The sequence below is a fragment of the Malaclemys terrapin genome, chromosome 11 (genome assembly GCF_027887155.1).
Source record: "Malaclemys terrapin pileata isolate rMalTer1 chromosome 11, rMalTer1.hap1, whole genome shotgun sequence".
Lineage (NCBI taxonomy): Eukaryota > Metazoa > Chordata > Testudines > Emydidae > Malaclemys > Malaclemys terrapin.
The window spans coordinates 25,116,801-25,135,413 of NC_071515.1; the positions used below are offsets into that span (position 1 = coordinate 25,116,801).

General features: G+C 39.6%; 1 protein-coding gene across 5 annotated transcripts in view; it reads left to right on the top strand.

The window, feature by feature from the left end:
* HECW2 (HECT, C2 and WW domain containing E3 ubiquitin protein ligase 2) overlaps window positions 1-18,613 on the top strand; it is a 256,868-nt gene that overhangs the window by 113,432 nt on the left and 124,823 nt on the right. For 4 of the 5 annotated variants that reach the window (XM_054044395.1, XM_054044394.1, XM_054044398.1 and 1 more), the window contains one exon: window positions 13,401-13,508. In XM_054044395.1, the coding sequence (XP_053900370.1) occupies window positions 13,401-13,508 (108 nt within the window). Of the gene's footprint in view, window positions 1-3,673; window positions 3,974-13,400; window positions 13,509-18,613 lie in introns of those variants that run through there. The other variant, XM_054044397.1, reaches the window with a different exon arrangement.

The window sequence follows — 18,613 nt, forward strand, 5'->3', positions numbered from 1 at the left end:
AACATGGAGAGGGAAGAATGTCGTCTTTACTCAATAGCACGGATAGCTCAGCCAGGATATGTACACAGTGTCTTAACACAAGGTGGAAAATAATAGCGGTGACATTTATTTGTTCATTTTAAACAGAGTAGTTGAAGTATTGCCAAAGAAAACCATTATGTGCACACATTCTGCTTCCTTCAGAAAAGTATCCGATTAAGTTCATAGAAAATTCCTAACCATATGAGAATGTAAATCTCCAGACACTCTAGAAAAGACACACGTAACAGCAGCTTGCCCTTGTCTTTCTTTTTAAAACAAGCCTTCTCAGAAGTGGATAATACATGATGCTAGCTGTGTAGATGCAACTCAACATGTCCACCAGCATGTTGTGTAATCATCCTTGCTCCAGAATGATATTGTATGTGGCCTTCAGGCTTGTTTAACATTTCCCTCCATAATCTTGTCACCTGACTCCTAAAACTACACTTGACTCTGATCAAAGTTTGGGGAGAGTAAGAAATAAATGAAAACAGTTAGGCCCACTTTGTGTGTTTTTAGAAGCAAAATGAATAAGGTATCCAGAGTTATACATTTCCTAATGACTGTTACAGTACAATAATGTTAACTGTCTACAAACTATTAGGAAGCTTGTTTGAATGGCACACACTTTGACATCATAGTAGCAGTTTTGTAAACCTCTTTTAATACCTACCTCCTATTGGGCCCATGTACAGACTGGTCGAGAAATGGATGAAAAAGAGAGCTCCTTACTATCACTCCTCTGGATTTGTACCTCCTCTATGTTGTAAGCTTATGTGTGTAGATTAGGAACTGAAATACAGGAAAACTAGTTGATATAAGAAGCTGAGATGAAGTAATATGGTAATTAAAAGTTAGAAGGAAGCAAAAATGGTTGTGTGGGGAGGAAAAAAGAATGAGAGAGACAGCATGAAGAACAGAGTTTTCCTTTTTCTTACCTAGTCTTTTCACAGTATTTCTCTTCTTACTTGCTATTTTTGTCATCCTCTTATTTTCTCCCTAAAAATATGAAATACTTACCCATCAAAAGCTAAATGATGGAAGATATAGCAATACTTTGCATTTCTGTAGGGTATCTTTCTATGTGAAGATGACAAAACACTTTAAAATATTTAATTACCAGTACCTCACAACACACCTGTGATTTAGGTAAGGGATAATTTAGTGACTGTTATTCTCTAAGAAAAAATAATATTTCTTTCATAGCACATAATGCATTGTTTGTTTTTAGATTCTAGTTGCCTTTTGTGGTTCAATATTCTAGAAATTCAGGCTGTGTTGTATAAGATATGTATGCATGGACCATGATATTCTGGCATTTGTATTGCACAGTAGAGACCATTCACTCCAAGAGAGATTGCAGAAGAAATGTAGAAGTGTGTTGTGGCCATCAAGTAATGTATAAAAAGGATGCACGTAAGATGTAGATGAGTGTGAAATGCACATCATTTTACAGTGGGATTAATGAGATCTTCAGGAAAGAGTTTAATCTTGAGGTCATTTCCTTCCTGTTATTGCACTCTTGAATCTTTGCCAGAGTGTGATGGGTGAAGGGCTTTATTTTTGTCTTTGAATACTTTGAGTTTAAATGATGTCAACTTGAAATACTGAAATGTGGAATTCCTCTCAATTCCTCACCACTGTATTCTGTGACACTTCTGAAAGGAGTTACTTTTTGTTTTTGTAGTGTCTTTTTCATGCCCTTTGTTCCAGTTAATTAACCCACTGAACTGCTGCTGTGAATCCAATATCACCAAGGACCCGTATTGCATAGGACAGCATAGAGACACTCTAATAATCACCTAAAATGTCAGTATCCATGATGATGAAAAAGAGGGTTTAGAAAGGGAGGGAAATACATTGGTACGAGCTGCAAGGCAGGATAAAGCTTTGCATGAAAACAAGAGACTAGTGCCTTCCTCACCCCTCAACTAATTCAACTTTAGTAACGTAACATATTTGAAGCTTACAGTTTGGGTGCAGCACTGGAGACTTCTTGGGGTTTCCACTTCTGTGCAACATCTGGAGCAAAAGTAAAAATTAACTAGTAGAAAATTGGAGGAATATGGCAGCTCATTTAGGAACAAAGAATGTAGACCATACGTATACGATGGTGGACTTTGTTCTGGAGAGTAGTGACTCAGAAAAAGATTTTAGGGTGTAGTGGATAATCAGCTGAACATAAGCTCCTAGTATGATGTTGTGGCCAAAACAACTAATGTGATCCTTGGATGCATAAACGGGACAGGAGTAGGGAGGTTATTTTACCTCTAATTTGGCACTTGTGAGATATGCTCTGGGAATTATTTGGGGGAAGTTCTATGGCCTGTAGACCGACTGAGTCACTGTGGAGCTGCTCACGTGAGGCTGAACTATTTACACAGATAAGAGTTGCGCTGTTCATCCCATAAGGCCTGATGCTGACCATAGAATTCAGTGTGAGATTTGCCATTGACTTCAGTGAGAGCAGCATCTGGCCCCTCAGTCTTCTGCTATACTGTATTTTAAATCTCCCTTATCATATCTTCTTCAGATTTTTCCTATCACTGTTCTTTGAGGCAGGGATTGCATCTCTGATTGTTCGTAAAAAGTCATGTGCACTGATGGCACTATGGAAATAATAAAGAAGTTACCAAGTCTGTTTGCAGCAAGTTCATCTCACCTGATTGATTGGAAGCGCTTCACTGAAAGTTCTCTCGAGTATGAATGAACACTTCTGTGGGGTTTTGGGTCCAGTTTTGGTCAATATTAATTACCTAATTATCAAAAATAACAAAAATCTCTTAGCACTATAAACCTATGCAATGCTTTACAAACATACGGTAAGGCAGGGCTTGGTGAGGAACTTGTGGACCAGATCCTGAGCATGACTGAAGAACTCGGAGACATTTAGGAAGGGGAACATAGTGCCAAACTGGCCTTAAACCATCTTTTGTGCTCCCCGATCCTGGGGCCATGCTGGCACAGATAAATTAGAGAAGCCTTATGCCAGCTGCCAGTGGCCACAAGTAGGGATTCTAGCAGTCAGATCAGCTGGTATAAGGGACCCCTAACCATGCTGCCTTTCTCTGTTCCTGCCACCTATATTGCCTTCGAGGAAGGGGTGGCCTAGTAAAAGCAGCTCTTTGCCATCCGTTGATCCTTTTGTGCTGAGGAATCCTCCAGTGGCTGGCTACATTAGCTTTATGGCATCTTTGCACCAGCAGAATGACACAGAGCAACCTGAGCTGCTCTGAAATAAATGGCTTTGCAGGGAAATCATACGATGTGATGAAATACTGGGAAAACAAAAGCCAGCTTTCCCAGTGAGCTCCCCACTGTTCTTTGTTGTGACTGGCTTTCTGTCATTTCTGGGATTTTAAAGTCCTCCTGTTTACATCAGTCTGCTTAATGACATATGGGACGTAACTCGCTCTTTGGAATTCTCCCATGGAAAACTAAAGGAAGGAAGCTGAGGGAGGATGGAGCTATTGCATCCTGTACCCTTCAGAGGGGAGTGGCCACAAATAGCTTAGTTTGAAGGACGTAATACTTTATATATTTTGACTTAGGATGTTTGAACCTAGATAAGCCCTTGATTAAAGGAGGACAGTCAATTGTGTGTAACTGGTGGAAACTCCTTAGGAGTTTGAGAACATCCTTCTTAAATCCCTTCCTTATAATGACCGACGGAAGAGAGAAAATGCAGAAGCACCTTTTTGAAGTGATGATTACACAATGATGATAGTAGAGTGTTAGTTCTTCAACACGGAGCTGCACTGTCTGGTTCCAGAAGGCAACTTCTGTAAAACTTACCGCATAGCATTGGAAAACAGGGCTGATGCATGAATAAGATGAATCATGCAGAATACCTCCCGTTGAATGTCTCATTTTCTGATTCTCCAGTTCTTTAATTGGGTCTGATATGAAGGAATGCAGTTTAGGATCAGCAGAGATCCTTTGCAGTAGTGAGGTAAGGCTAGAACGTGCAGTGAAGTGTGGATCCTTTACAGGCAACTTTAGGATTGTATTAAATACGTGTTCTATGTTAAAATTGTTTCCCCCCGGAAAGCCTGTGAAACATTCACAGTCGGCTTGTACTCTGACTTTTATCAGAGTATAAATCACATTTAGTCACTTAACATTTGGAAGTAGGGGAAGGTTGAAAAAGGCTCTGAATTGCATTTAGTGCATTTTAAATGAATTGCTTTAATACAATTTATCTAGAGACTTGCTTTCCGGGGATGCTTTTGTTCACAAGATTTAATTTGCTTGCTAAACTTTAAGAAGAGGAGTGAGGCCTCGGGATTAAATTTGCCTTCTCCCCTTAATATGTGGTGATACCACTTTTGATTGCTTTTAAGCATTTTTTTGTTGATGTAGGAGAGAAGTGAGGTTCTTTCACTGCTTAAAGTACACACACAAGATTCTCCAGTGAATTATGTGATGCTTCTTTTATTGGTGCCCATAGAACTCTTTAATATTGCAAAACCATGCGTCTTTTTACAGTGTATCAAAATGAAAACTGTCAGTGTGAGAAGGTAGGGACAGAAATTTGTGCCTGGTCAGCCACGTAAAGCCAATACAGATTTTTATTAAACACAAAGAATTCTAACTGAAACAACAAGGAATCAATGAAATTTACAACAAATATTCTTTGTTTCGGTTGTTAGAATTCTTTGTGTTTAATAAAAATCTGAGTGCACTTACGAGCATCACAATAAGAACTAGGATTGATATTTTCAAAGCAGTGCTGTAAAAGTAACGGATGTTAAATCCCCAGCATTTAATCGAAAATCTCAGCCTAGAGGTCTCCTGGTGATTGGTGCAAAATTAAGTCCTGGTGTTTTGCATTACTGCTCAATAATGAAAACAAGCAACTTAACTAACATTCTAGTAAAAAAGAAAATACGTAGTGAAAATGTTCAAACTTGAGTAAAATGGAGGAGAGGCAGATCGTTCTTTGTAGTATGTTTATTAGAGGAATTGATGTCAGGTCAGTGAAACTCACCTTGAGACAAAAATATACTTGTTAAAAGAATACACTCACTGCACATCAGTTTCCGCAGATCGGGTGACACCTACTTTAAGAGAACACCTGACAGAAATAATAACTTGTCTTAGAAGGATGCTTTGAAACCTTCCCCAGACTGAGATCCACTTTAATAGCTTCTGTAATACATCAGAGCACAAAGCCACCCCTTACCGCTCTCTCGATAAATAGATGTGGAATGTACGTAGTCTTCAATGCACAATAATTTATTGAAATTCATCTAAAATGCTGAATGGCCTAAAACTTTGAAAAATGTAATTTAAAGATTGTTTTAAATTAAGTCTAAAGAACACAAACAGTTATTTTAAAAAATAAAGAAAGCTACAAAACAAGCCATAACAAATCAGAAAGCTTCACATAAAGTAAAACAAATAAATTCCAGAAAAAGAGATTAAGAGGTAAATCCCAGAGGAAGGTAATAGATTAAAGCATGGACAATGTTGCTAGCATCATGATTGGTCTTTTCCAGGCTGTGCTGCATGAATGTTTTTGAAGAGCTTTAGATTGCAAGACCCTTCTAAAGTAATGAATGATAATGACGATAAATTTTTTTCATAAATAAAGCCATTCAGCGACTGAATATATTTGAGATCACTTTTTCTCTATGCTGTATATCACAAACTCTTTTTGAACCTACTAAAGGAAAGGAATTGATTTATACTAACTTTTAAAGTAGTTAAATAGCTATGGGTAGCATATTTTTCTTTTTCACAATGTGAATAGTCCTCCATGAAGGTTCAGTGCTGGAGTATGTGACTTAGAATTTTTTTTTTCCCAAAGGAACAAAATATTTCTCTAAATTTGCGCTCAGTTTAGCTGATACATGTTACAAGCTGTTCTATAACGCAAACTAATGAGCCTGTGGTTGTCTTGTCTCTGTGTTTCATTATCTGCAAGTTTAGGCACTGGGAGCCAGGTTTATAAATGATGCTTCAGCAGCAATGCATTTGTTAATTATGTGAATTCAGAGATAACATAGTGCAACCTTGATTATTCATTCCACACTAATCCAGACTTTCCTATTATCCAAACAGAATCATGGGTTCCCTGATTTAAGGTGAGAATGTGACTCCATTTCAGATAACAGTTGGTTCCATTTAAGTGCTGCTCTGATAATCAAGGAGGGGCTGCCTGAGTGGCTATTGTAGGGGATGTTCCTGATGTTCTTCATCGGTGGTGTTTAAGAAAAGAGCTGTAAGACTAAGCACCACAACATCTCACTTAGAGTGCACACTTCAAAGCTTGATGACTGGCTTCCATGTTTATTAACTAAAGATTTTGGGCATCCTCAAACTAGGTGAGTTAGAAGAACCTCATAGGAAGGACCTTCACTTTAGAACCTTCTTAAAAAAAACAACACATTTGAATTATGAGTTTTGTGAAACAATATGAAGGAGCCATTCTGATTGATCAAGTGATCATAATGTAATGCTATCAGAGAGACCTAGTAACATGGGCACTAACTTTCTGGCCAAGGAGGACTCGACAAGACTCCTCTGAGCCTGTCGATGTGGCTTCTTACTTGGCCAGGGAAGTTGCTCTTGAGTGATGGAAAGCCTTTGCCCATTCATACTTTTCAACAGTTTGGATGCTGCAGGCCAGAGAAACCGAGGCCAGGAAATGAGCATGGATCTGCTCATGGCCATTCAGAGCACTCTTACTATCAGACTAGCCTCAGGCTTAGTAATTTTGTAATGTCTTTAGAAAATTCTGTTTTTAACTCTTATCATTTGTTGGTATTTTATACAAGTTGATTCTGAGGAGGTATATTTTAGGGAGTTTATCCTTTTCTTGGGGCACAGTAGCAAAGACGATATGACAGAGTTTAATAAATCTCTTTTCCTCGCTAGATGCTATAGGATTTCTAATGTCAGATACTCTCCCTTCAGTGGCAGTGCAGATCCTGTGTTGTGAGATACTAATAAATGGCAATACATTTAAGGAGGTGTGGTGGGTGTGACTCAGAAGCAATAACACTGTTTACTAAACTATCAGCCTTTGAGAATATTTGACCCTTTAAGTGCTTGGATTCATATTTTGCTGAAACACTTCATTTTCAAATCCCAGTTTACAATTTCAGCTGATGAGAAGAAAGAGGAGAAAACAAGACCAGTTGAAGCTTGCATTCTTTGATGAGGTAGCAGTAATATGTACTTGAAAAGACTCTATGCCAGTGGTTCTCAAACTTTTTTTTTTTTTTTTTGCAGACCACTTGAAAATTGCTGAAAGTCTCAGCGGACCACTTAATAATCTTATAATCTTTCCAAATGTTGTTTTTACCGTTAGCTAACTATTGTAAAGCACTTTGGATAAAAGCGCTATATAAAAAAAACCCTTAATAATAATTAATGATTTTTTGTTCTATAAATAAAAGCACACAACTCATATTTTAATATCAGTAGTCTTACCTTTCTAATGCGATGGATGTGCCTTCTCTCCCCCGCTGCAGCAGCCCCTGTGCTGGGGCTTGGAAGGAGGGGTGTGTGTCTCTCCCCAGCCACAGAGCTGAGACTGGGAAGGAGGGCCATCTCTCCCTGGCAGCTGCAGCCCTGGAGCTGGGGAAAGTTGCCTCATTCTCTGGCTGCCACAGCTCTGCATGTCCCAAATCCCCCACCCCCACCCCCTCTTCTCACCTCACTGTCCCCTCCCACCTACCCACTATTCCCCCAAGGCCACCACCTCACCTTACATAGGCGTTTTCTCCAGGGACCAGGCACCTAATTAGTGGAGCCACGCCTGCATGGCTCCACTAATTAGGTGGGTGGCCCTTCATTTTCTTGTGTGCGCCCACCCACCTTAGAGGGAACTGTCCGCGGACCACCTGAATCGAGCTCGCGGACCACAGTTTGAAAACCTCTGCTCTATGCTTTAAGTCTTCAAGCCTGGGATTTTTGTAAGTATAGGAGAAACCTAACCCCTACTGATAATTCCATAGTTGAATGTAAAACTACTACAGTGTACCCTATTCTGTCATTCTTAGGCAATCAATATATTTTCAACAAAGCAAGAATTATCAAGTAAGGGAGAGCCTTCTGTTTTGTAGTTATGTGACAGCGATCATTAGTCGTCTCTCTCGATTTGAGACATGAAGCTGTGGATCTCGCTTGAGATATTTAGTCATGGATTTAACAAATATGGTAAATCTTTGATTGCCAGCCAATCAAAAAAGGTCCTTCTTTCATGGTTATTATTTTTTAGAAGGTTATATTTGATGTATTGGATAATGTAGCTGTTATTATGACTTTGTAAATGTGGGAAAAATCCCAGATGATATTTTTATAGCTCTTTAGTATTTTGCATGTTAAAATTATATTGAATAAAGTCAAATATGTTTTGACTGGATGCCTGTCATACTCTTTGCATAGAAAAATGAGCTGCTCCATAATGGTATCTTGAAATCAAATTGTAATTTTAAAAAACACCTGACATGATTTTTGTTAATCAATGAAATTTAAAAAACACAAACCTTGTTAAACATTATTTTTCAGATGTTTTCCTCTTACAATTCGAAATCATGTATGTCAAATCTTATTTGGTCCCCAGGATACATAGTTGTATGGATTTCTGACCATACAGACTTGGGCTTGATTCATCAAACAAAAGGGTGTTTAATTTTCATCGTACCTGTGTGCTTGGAAGCAGCTCTACCAGCAAGGTCTTTCGGCTTGGATGGGGATGCAGGCAGAATGGCTGCTCTCTGCCATAGGAGAGCAGGTTTAAACTCTGTCTGGGGCTCCATAGAAATGCTACCAGTGCAGACTGCTGAGGGCCATGGGTAGAATCAGGTGGTCTCTGGAGACTTTTCTCTGGGAGAAAGAAAATTTTCTGTTTCATTTTCTCCATTCGAGCCCTGTAGATTCCCCCATTTCACCTCGATATAGATCTCCCCATCCAGATCTTTCATTGTGACCGTCTAGCCTCAGACCCATTCAAAGTACGCAAGTACTACTACTTAATTAGCCAGGAAGACCACACCAGAGTGATGCATTTCTTCTATCCTCTCTACAGAAATCCCAGTTTCTGTTGTAATTCCAGGAATTCAGTCCAATAATGACTTGTGTGTTCACTAGTGTTAGAATGCCTAGTGGCTAAACAGGGAATATATTGTCAGTGTTACTGTAAAAACTGATTATCCAGGGGAACAAAATAAAAAGACAGCAATTAAAAGCTGAGACAGCATGATGAAGCTAGCACTATAGTAGAAAAGGGAATAAGAACTATAAGAATAGTGCAGTGAGAGTCTGAAAAGTGACTGTAAAAATGGCAGCTTCTTACTCAACAAGGCTGTTCGCTATACATATCCCAACTTATGTCTGTTGATAGCAATGACACAAATCTGTTTTTATTCTAGGTATCCCTGCAGAGTTAACAATGGAAAGGAAAAATTAGTTGGCTTCTATTCCTTTTTCCGCATTGTCTGCAGGATTGTTCACTAAGGTCCAGTCAGTTACGCCTGTGCAAAACTGTGGGCAGTAGTAGTTTTGCACAATTGTCACAGAAGACACAATTTGAGGACATTGGGTTACACAGGTGGATCTGGGAGCCTAATTTGTCTGAAGAACTTTTATTATTGATTATGAGGCAGGAGAAGAAAAAAATTCATCTTGATTCTCAGATTCCAGGTTTCGTTTATAGGGCTAGTAGTGTTTTTTTGTTTTGTTTTGTTTTGTTTTATTTACTCATAAACTGAACAGTTTGATCGGGAAGTAATTGAGATGTGGTAAACATGGAACCACTTGATACTATTTGAACAAGTCATTTTTTTGGAGTAGATCAGCACTTTAAAAGAACTTAGCTGAATCCCACATCCACCAAATTCTACTACATCATTATGTAGCAATTGTTAATTTCTAGAGCTTGTTGTATCTGATCGAACATTGTTAGGGTTTTTTCCCTCCCAGGCAAAGAGATAGTAACCAATACAGGAATTTGGGGATCTTGCATTGTTAGAGCGGAAATTTGATTTGGCAAATTACAGATGTATGAAGACTGTATTTTATTGCATGTTATATGTTGTGGTCATTGATTTTAGACAAATTGTTTGGCACAGATTCCAGCTCAGTCAGCCAGCTGAACAAATAGCAGTTGGATTAACTGCCAAAAAAGGGTCTACGATTGTTTAAAATTGAAGTTGCCCATGGATGAATGCAGTAATCCTGGCCTGTGGCTTTCAGTCCTCTTCAGCATTTTGACTGCAGTTCAACAGACCAAGGACCAAAGAACTAGTTTCTGAGACTTTAGTTTAGAGTTTTAGTTCTGTGTGTTTGTGTGTGTGAGAGTGAGAGAGTCAGTTCATAGGTAGATTTTTTGTTGTATATTTGTATATGTTTAGTTTTCATTTTTATTGGTGTGTAAGGAAAAGGTTTTTTTGTTTAAATCCATGCATTGAAGTTTTAAATTATCTTCCTACTGATAATCATTCTTCCAGTTGAATGACATCATACAAATAGCAAATAACCATATTAAAAAAAAATTGCCTCGCCCCCAAACAAAGATAAATTATGTGGATTGATCCATCTCGCAAATCTTTCATTTTTATTAATTTTCCCCACCTCTATGTTATACGAGCAGTTGAAGCACCAAGGCTGACTATACTTGATTTAGAAGCATGGTTAGAAATGGCAGTGTTTTTGATGAAAGGGGAGAGAAGCAGGATGCTAACTATGTAGGATATTGTTTTACATCCTGACTAAACAAATTGAAGTGTTAGGAAAATCTGGAATCTTCTCAACTACTCAAGATTTCAGAGGCAGCTTGCACCTTGTGCAGTTTCTTCATTTAAGGCCTGATCCAAAGCCCATTGAAGTCCATGGAAAGACTCCCAATGACTTTAGTGGATGATACAAAGGCCCCTTGGCAAAGGGTCCCCTCTTCTTTGCAAACAACTCTCATCTCAGACCTGACAAACTTGTGTCATCAAACACACTGCTTACAGGGTATTTGTCCATAAAGGGTAACATGTAAGGTCTCTATTGAAAGCTTGTCACTTATTAATGTTCATAATCTATGCGTGATGTGTGTTCAGATAATGTTTAAGGATTAGTGTAACTATATTGACATTTATGCCCTTATGGCCATAAGGTTAAAATACATCACCAGGGAGTAATATCAGGTGATGATAGCTTACTTATGCATCAGGGAATTGCCATCCCTCCCTGGTTAGCTGGTGAGGTAATGAAAAGTACAATTGTCTACCATTGCCCCATCACAGAACAGGCAATGGAAAGATATCAAAGACAACTGCAAGCAACTGAAACCACATGGAGGTTAAAAAAAAAAAAAAGGGAGGAACATTATAGCAGACAAAGGGAAGAGACATTCTGGATCCATTCATTGAGGAGACATCTTGTTGAGTGGGGGTGTTTTTAATGAAAGGTTAGATCCTGGATCATGTGAAGCCAACAGGGCTTGCAATAGACTGAACTTTGGGTGGGAACCTACTTTGTTCGATAGGAAAGGTAGCTATAAATAAGTGCAGGCTTTGCTTCAAGTTTGATGGTTTTGTTTTGTAACCATTTGATTCCATCACTGTCTCTTGTTTCCAGTGGAATCTCTGTTCTTTCTTAAATAAAGCTTCTTTTGTTTCATTACAAGTGCTGTGTGTTATATAGGAGTGGTGGTTTAAAGTGAAACTGGTAAACGGGTACTTTTTTTTGGTAGCTTATATGTTCTTCTAGGTAAACTAATTGTATAACTAATTGTGGTACCATGATTCAGGAGAATACTGTACACACACAGAGCTGAATATTCAGTGTAGAGAATTCAGCTAAGATATATATATCACATATATATATAATATGTGATATTTTAAATAATAAAACTGTATTGCTCTTCTTTTCTTTCTTAGCTAGCATACACATTTCTAGGAACATAGGGCTGAATTCTACAACCCTCATTCATGTGAGTGCTCTCATCAAGTCCAAAAAGACTACTTGAATGAATAAGGACTGCACATTAAAACCCACAGAAGGCTAAATTTTCAGTGAATACATTTTAAGAGTGTAGCAATGTGCACTCATGCCTGTGCAATTAAATAGAAATATTTTTTAAAATTAACATGGGTAAACAAGTGCAATGAGAGGGAAGGATCTGTGAACCTAGTAATGTGCCTACCAAAGCATGTGAGCTCAACTAAACTTGTAAAATATCAGGGTGAACTTTTTGTATAAATAATTCCACATTGACTTACATCAGCTTGTCTGTTGGCAGTCAACTCCTTTTGTGCACCTTAGCCCTCTGTGAACAGCTTCTCAGCTGGCATTCCTTTCATTCAAACAAGAGCCTGGGTAACTGAAAAGTAAGTTGTCACCTGGTGAAAATCTATTTTTATTGATGCCAACACCAAAATGTTAATTAACTTAAAAGAGTAAGATTTTCCTCTCCCAATCCTTCTTTACTACTTCACAGACACCATGCATTCTATTAAGTGCCTGATCCTGTGCATTGCTGAGAGCATCTTATAGGTTTTGAACACTGTGAACGCCTACTGGAGTCAGCTAAGAACTGAGTGTGCTGAGTTGCCCTATAGCAGTTGCTTGGCATCTTGCAGGACAAGACCTTAAGAGCATTAAACCTCCTCCTTTCTTCTCTTTGTTTAAAAAAAAAATATTAAAAAGAAATTGATGTACCTGAACCACTATATTGCTGGTCTGTCCATCGAGTTTCAATATATTACAGCTGGGGAATGCTGGATTGTCACATGACAGAGAGAGTGGGACAGCTCTGATGAGAATGTACAATGTGGCACCTCTAAAATGAAAAACATAGTGGTGTTTTCAGTTGTAACATGCTGCTTGTTCCCATTAGCCTAGATATTGAAATTAACACCAAGTGAAGTCTTGTAATTTAATACTTTGCCTTTGCAGGTTACCTTTAACAAGACGCCATACATTTACTATATTTATATATCTGTCTGTTCTCTTTGCATAAATGGATATAAATACCAGCAGTGAAGTGAAAGGCCATTTATGATTGACCGTTTAATCTGAGTTCTCAAAGTCCCTATTTTAATCCCCATCAGTTTGGACAAGAAACCACCACAAACAAGCATTCTATTTTGTGCAAGATCCAAGATTAATGGTCTTTTGGTTTAATGGGATACTCAAAAAAGAAAAAAAAAAAACACCAACCAAACCTGCAGATTATAAAGAAAGGGGTTATTTACCCAAAGAACTGTAGATTATTAAATGTGAAATAATGTTAAGGTCTCTCTTTCTTGTTGCTAGTCATTTCCTGGCTACTATCACCTGACATCTCTCTGGGTTACATGCTGGGCAGAATCCACTGATGTTAGTGGCTAATATTAATTACCGTTTTACAGAAAAGGGTTTTCTTTTTGCTGTTCCAGATGAGAATTCTCCTGCCAATTTCTGGGATTCCAAGAACCGGGGAGTGACGGGCACGCAAAAAGGACAAATCGTATGGCGAATTGAACCTGGCCCCTATTTTATGGAACGTAAGTACCTATGTGTGTTATACAGGGTGGGCATGGACATGGAAACAAGCAGTCCCTAGGGGTTATTAGTTGCTATGACTTTTTGTCAAAGTCTACTAAACAAAGCATCTTATGGTTAGTGATATTTCCATGTCTGACAGCATTTTGAAATCACCTCTGTTAGCTGTTTTTACACAGAGCCACGCATTGGAAGGGAAAACTGAACAGACCCTAGAGTTTCCCTGAGTGTGTTTAGCGTATTGCCACATGTGGGGCTGCTTTGTAGCATCCCTGCAGCATCAGGCATGGCACTATAGGCATGCCCTGCCTTAGATTAGAAGTTGTGTCTGCTAGGGATGTAAAATATTAAACGGTTAACCGGTAAGCATTAGTCTTACCAGATAACCGACCCTAACCATTAACCTTCATCCCCGGAGTCGGCCAGCATTAGCAGCCAGTCAGTCTATCCCAGTCCCATTCCATTTAATTGGTTAACCAATTAAATGACATTTTAATCCTTTAAATGGATAATTTTTTAAATGGATATTTACAACCCTAGTGGCCACTGGAGCAGGGTGGCTCTTGCCATCAACTCGGCATCATTATCTAAAAACAGTCAAATAGAATAAGAAATGCTGTCTGTGCTTTTAAAAAAAACAAACCTCATAGGCATGCACTTAGTCCTACCTAAGGCCCTGACCTGGTCCTAGGACTCGGGGCTGCACTAGAGAGCTCCTCCCCTGTTCCAGTCTCACCCAGTTCTGCTTCTGAGACTGAGAAGAAGCAGTCAAGCCTCCTTAACTGTCCTGCTGGCTCCAGATTAGTCACTGTCTCCTCCTGTCCCTTCTAGATCTGTGGAAATTAAGTCTTGTTGGTAGCCTGGCCTGAGCAGGGGCATGTCATGGCAGCAACTCCTCCAGCTGGGGGCAGAGAAGAACTGATAGACCCCCTCACAGTTATGTATAGAGGAAGTAAGGGTATGTATCCCTGAGCCGTTGAAGCACCCTTTGGGTGCGTTCTAAGACATGCAGCTGAAGAAAAAGATGTGCATTTTTACTCCAGGAATGTTCTTCCACTCTGAGACCTAGTTTATAGTAGGAAAAAAGATACTTCTATATGTAGCACCATACATATGCTTGGCCCTTTAGATAAAAGTTGTAAGAAAACGGGGTCCCTGCCCCCAAGGAGTTAATAATCTGTCTGCAATCATTATTCTCTTTGCTGGTGTCCAACTAAGTAAATCAGCAAGAGTTCGTGAGAGGAGCTAAAGGCCCAAGGATATGAAGAGAGGGTGTGGCTGGTAGGGTGTTTTGACCCCAGATCTTTAAAACTTTTTCCCTGTTCCCTCTCTGTAATAGCTAGAGTGTGATAGCCTGGTGCAAAACTCACCTTTTACACCTTCCTGTCAGGAAACAAGTGTTGGATAGAGCTGGGTAGTGGTTGCGTGGGGAGGATGATTGATTCTTGTATCTGTATTATTGCTAGAGGATTTGATTTGATTGGGCGTAATTGACAAATCTGGTTGTTAATGTGCTTCTAAACGATTTTCAAGGGTGTCCTGAGCAGTGGATGATGGGAGCTTTTATTGTAGAGTAGTAAAACTCCAAATGTGTAAATAATGAAATATATGCATGTTTTGTTTGTAATAAATACATATAATTTTGGGGATCTTTTAAAAAAATTGACTTAAAAGTAAAAGGTTAGAGCTGCTTTAAAATTTTCTGTTGTTTTTTTAAATGAAACTTTTTCTGGAAATTTTCTATTTCAATCATTCATTTTCTGTTTCTGTTTTATTTTATTTTATTAAAAAACTGAATATTTGCAGGAGGAATTTTAGGGAGAAAAATCAAAACTTTTTTCCACCATGACTAACCGCTGTACATATCCTTCAAGAAGTGTTATGTACCTTATATACACTTTATTAAGTGTATTAAAATACACTTGATTTTTAGAACAGCCATCTATCCCATCAAGGGTCTGTGCATTTCATAACATAGTTCTGAAAGTACAATAGAACATTATAGAAACATAATAAAAAGTCCTAATAGAATAAAAATGAAATTAATTCAGAGAATCCATTACCATAAAAGAAATGTGTGGGGTGGAGGAGAAGTATAGGCTAGGAAGCTAATAAACACTGGGGGCAAGAGAAACATCAAATTGTTTTGGCAATATTTTAGATGTGGACGGATGTCTGGGGAACACACTTAGACCCATCACAGAAAATGTACAATTGCCTGCTGACCTGAGGTGCAATGTTTGGATCTGTAAATGGCTGGTTTTGTGCAGATACAACGTACCATCAAGATCAGAGTCAAGGTGGATATTTAAAATATATTTGGGTTCCAGGGGTAGGGCTTTAAAAACCAGCAATGTTAGCTTAAAATCAGCCAGCCACTTCACAGGCAGCTAACATAAAGAATGCAAGCCAGGTGTAATGTGATCACTGTTGTTTTTGGCATTTAACAATTATGCCACTGTATTATGAACGAGGGAAAGTCAATCTAATACTGTGTTCGTGAGCGCAGGTTATTCCTATTGCAATGTGTCCCGGGATGAATATGCCACTAGTAGTATGCGTTTCCATTGAGGGCATGACCACAAGTGACACCCAACTATTAACCTAACTTCCTACAATAGGGAGTCAGCATGAATGATATGTCATGTAGTTGACAGCTCTCCTTCTGCAAGACTTGTGTTCTTTCAGGGTTGAAGTTAAGGTGGTAGATGGATGCATTAGACCTAATATTTTCCAAACACTCCTCCAGAGCAGTGGCCCTCAGGCTAAAGCTATATAGTTGTTTCCTCAGTGTGCGAGTGATACTCTACCCTGTGTTTAGAAATGGACTCACCAGGAGACTCCATGTAATTGAAAATACGGGTCATAATATAGATCCTTGGGGTTTGCCGTATTTAAATCTTAGTGATGACACATATTTGTCCATCAGCACCATATTACTGCTCTTTTCTTGGAATGACTGGAACAATTAAAAGACAGTTCCAGGCACCACAGCAATGTCCTTTATTTGCTGAAACTACCATCCATAGTCAGTGTGTCAAATGCTACTGAGGGCCCAGCATGAACAAAATGACTAGTTGACCACAATGCAAAACCAGCAAGAGACTTATTTGTGACCCTGACAAGCATAGCCTAAATGCCAAAGTCTGGTGCTCAAATTGGAAGTATTGGTATTCCAGTGCACCTGAAGTTGAGTAGTTGCTACTTTCTCAGTTCTCTTTCTCAAATGGTGCAGGTATGAGACTTGGTGGTAAGTGACAAATACTCAAGTGTGAAAAGAAGGTTTCTTGTCTAAAGATAGCCAGCATACTCACTAAGAAAGGTGTTGATAATACCTGTTAAAAATGGCAACACAGCCACACCATGTGCTAAATAATCAAGATGGTCTACAAGGAATCTGGAATGCCCAATTCCATCACATTAGCTTTTATCAATGGGAGTTGGGTGGATTGGGCCAAAGGCTCCTTCTACTATCCCCAAAGCTTACATCCTCTTCAGAGAGGCATTTTACATTTTATGCCCTGATTCAGAAAGCTGCTTACCTATAAGTATGTGAGTAGTCCCAGTCAAGTCAAGTGGATTGGTTATATGTTTAAAGTTAGGCACATGGTTTAGTACCCATTAAGGCCCTGATTTATGGTATCTTCAATCCAGGGCCGGCTCTGGGGAGAGAGAGAAGGGGGGTGGCCAGGGCTTCAGCGGGGTGCTGCCACGCGGCCCCTCCCACCATGTCCCCTGCCGGGAGGGCTCCACACCGCTCTGGTCAGCTGGGGGGGAAGGACGCGGGCTGCCCTGCCAGGCTTGCTGCAGGGCGCTCCTGTCCTCCACGCCGCTGCCCCCTACAGGGCGGCTGGAGCGGAACAACAACAACAAACAAACAAAAAGCGGCTGTGCCACCCTAGGATTGGGCGGAATGCTGCCTCCTACAAGCTGCCGCCCCAAGCACCAGCTTGCTCGGCTGGTGCCTGGAGCCGGCCCTGCTTCAATCCCTCTAGTTTAGTTCCTCCACGCATTCAGTTCTCCCATCCTATAACCTCCCCTTACGGAACCATCTTCCATTCACACCATTGCCAAACACATAACAAACACAAAGGAAGAACTCTTCTTTTCCTCCCCTCAACTCAAACAAACCACAAAAAGCAGACACAAAAGGTGGCAGGGGAAATTGTCTTTGTTACGAAAATGGTGAGTTTCATTCACTCCCCCAATACACTCCCCCTCCCGAAGAATCAACAAAACAAAGACGATCAAGGAAAACTCTCTATCCTGACGCAAAAGTCAACAAAACAGCCTGAAAAGACTCTCTTCTAAATAAATGCTCTAACTAGTAATCAAAACAAAGACCAAAAATAATCATAATTGTACACACACTGACATGCTCCAAAAATATCCACAACCAGTACAGATGGGAGTGAGCAGGGGATGAAAAGGAAGGGTGAAATGAAGCACCTGCCGAGTACAATGTCCTGCTCACCTCACAAATAGCGGGTGCCCTTAGGCTGTCCTCTCCAGACAAAGGGACTGACTTTATGCTGCAGTGCCAGCCATAACAGAGGCAGATGTTCCTTTCTTCCGGTCCCTAGGCAAAGGGCAAAAGTGTGATGTTAGCATGAAATGTAACACTCTGTAGCTGTAGAAATTCAACAAAGCAAAATTGAGCTGTGATATCACTGAGATAGCAGCCTGAGATTTAAAAACAGAAATATTTCATTACTCATGTCATGTAATACAAGTTAATGGGAGCTGCCTGTTTTGGGGAGAGGGAGGTATGGTGGGGGGCTAAAAGCTGTGATTCACTAGTCATCTCAGTTAAGCTGCTGTATGCATTCAAGGATTGTTTAAATACAGAATAGTGACATAAGCTCCATGAAGGGATTATCTCTCTGCTCTCAGTGAAATAAAAAGACCAGTTCAGTGAGTGCTCCTCTGAGTTGGTGGCAATATGGTGCAGGTACAGTTCAGTGTAATGTATTCAGACCATTCTGAGATGCTTTGGAATGTTACTGAAGGTTCTGAGTGTCCATTCTGGGGAACATGACGTTAGGTTGTTCTGGGTTCTGCTCAAACCAGTTCCTTCAGTCCCCAGCCCAGCAGAGGCTGGCATTGT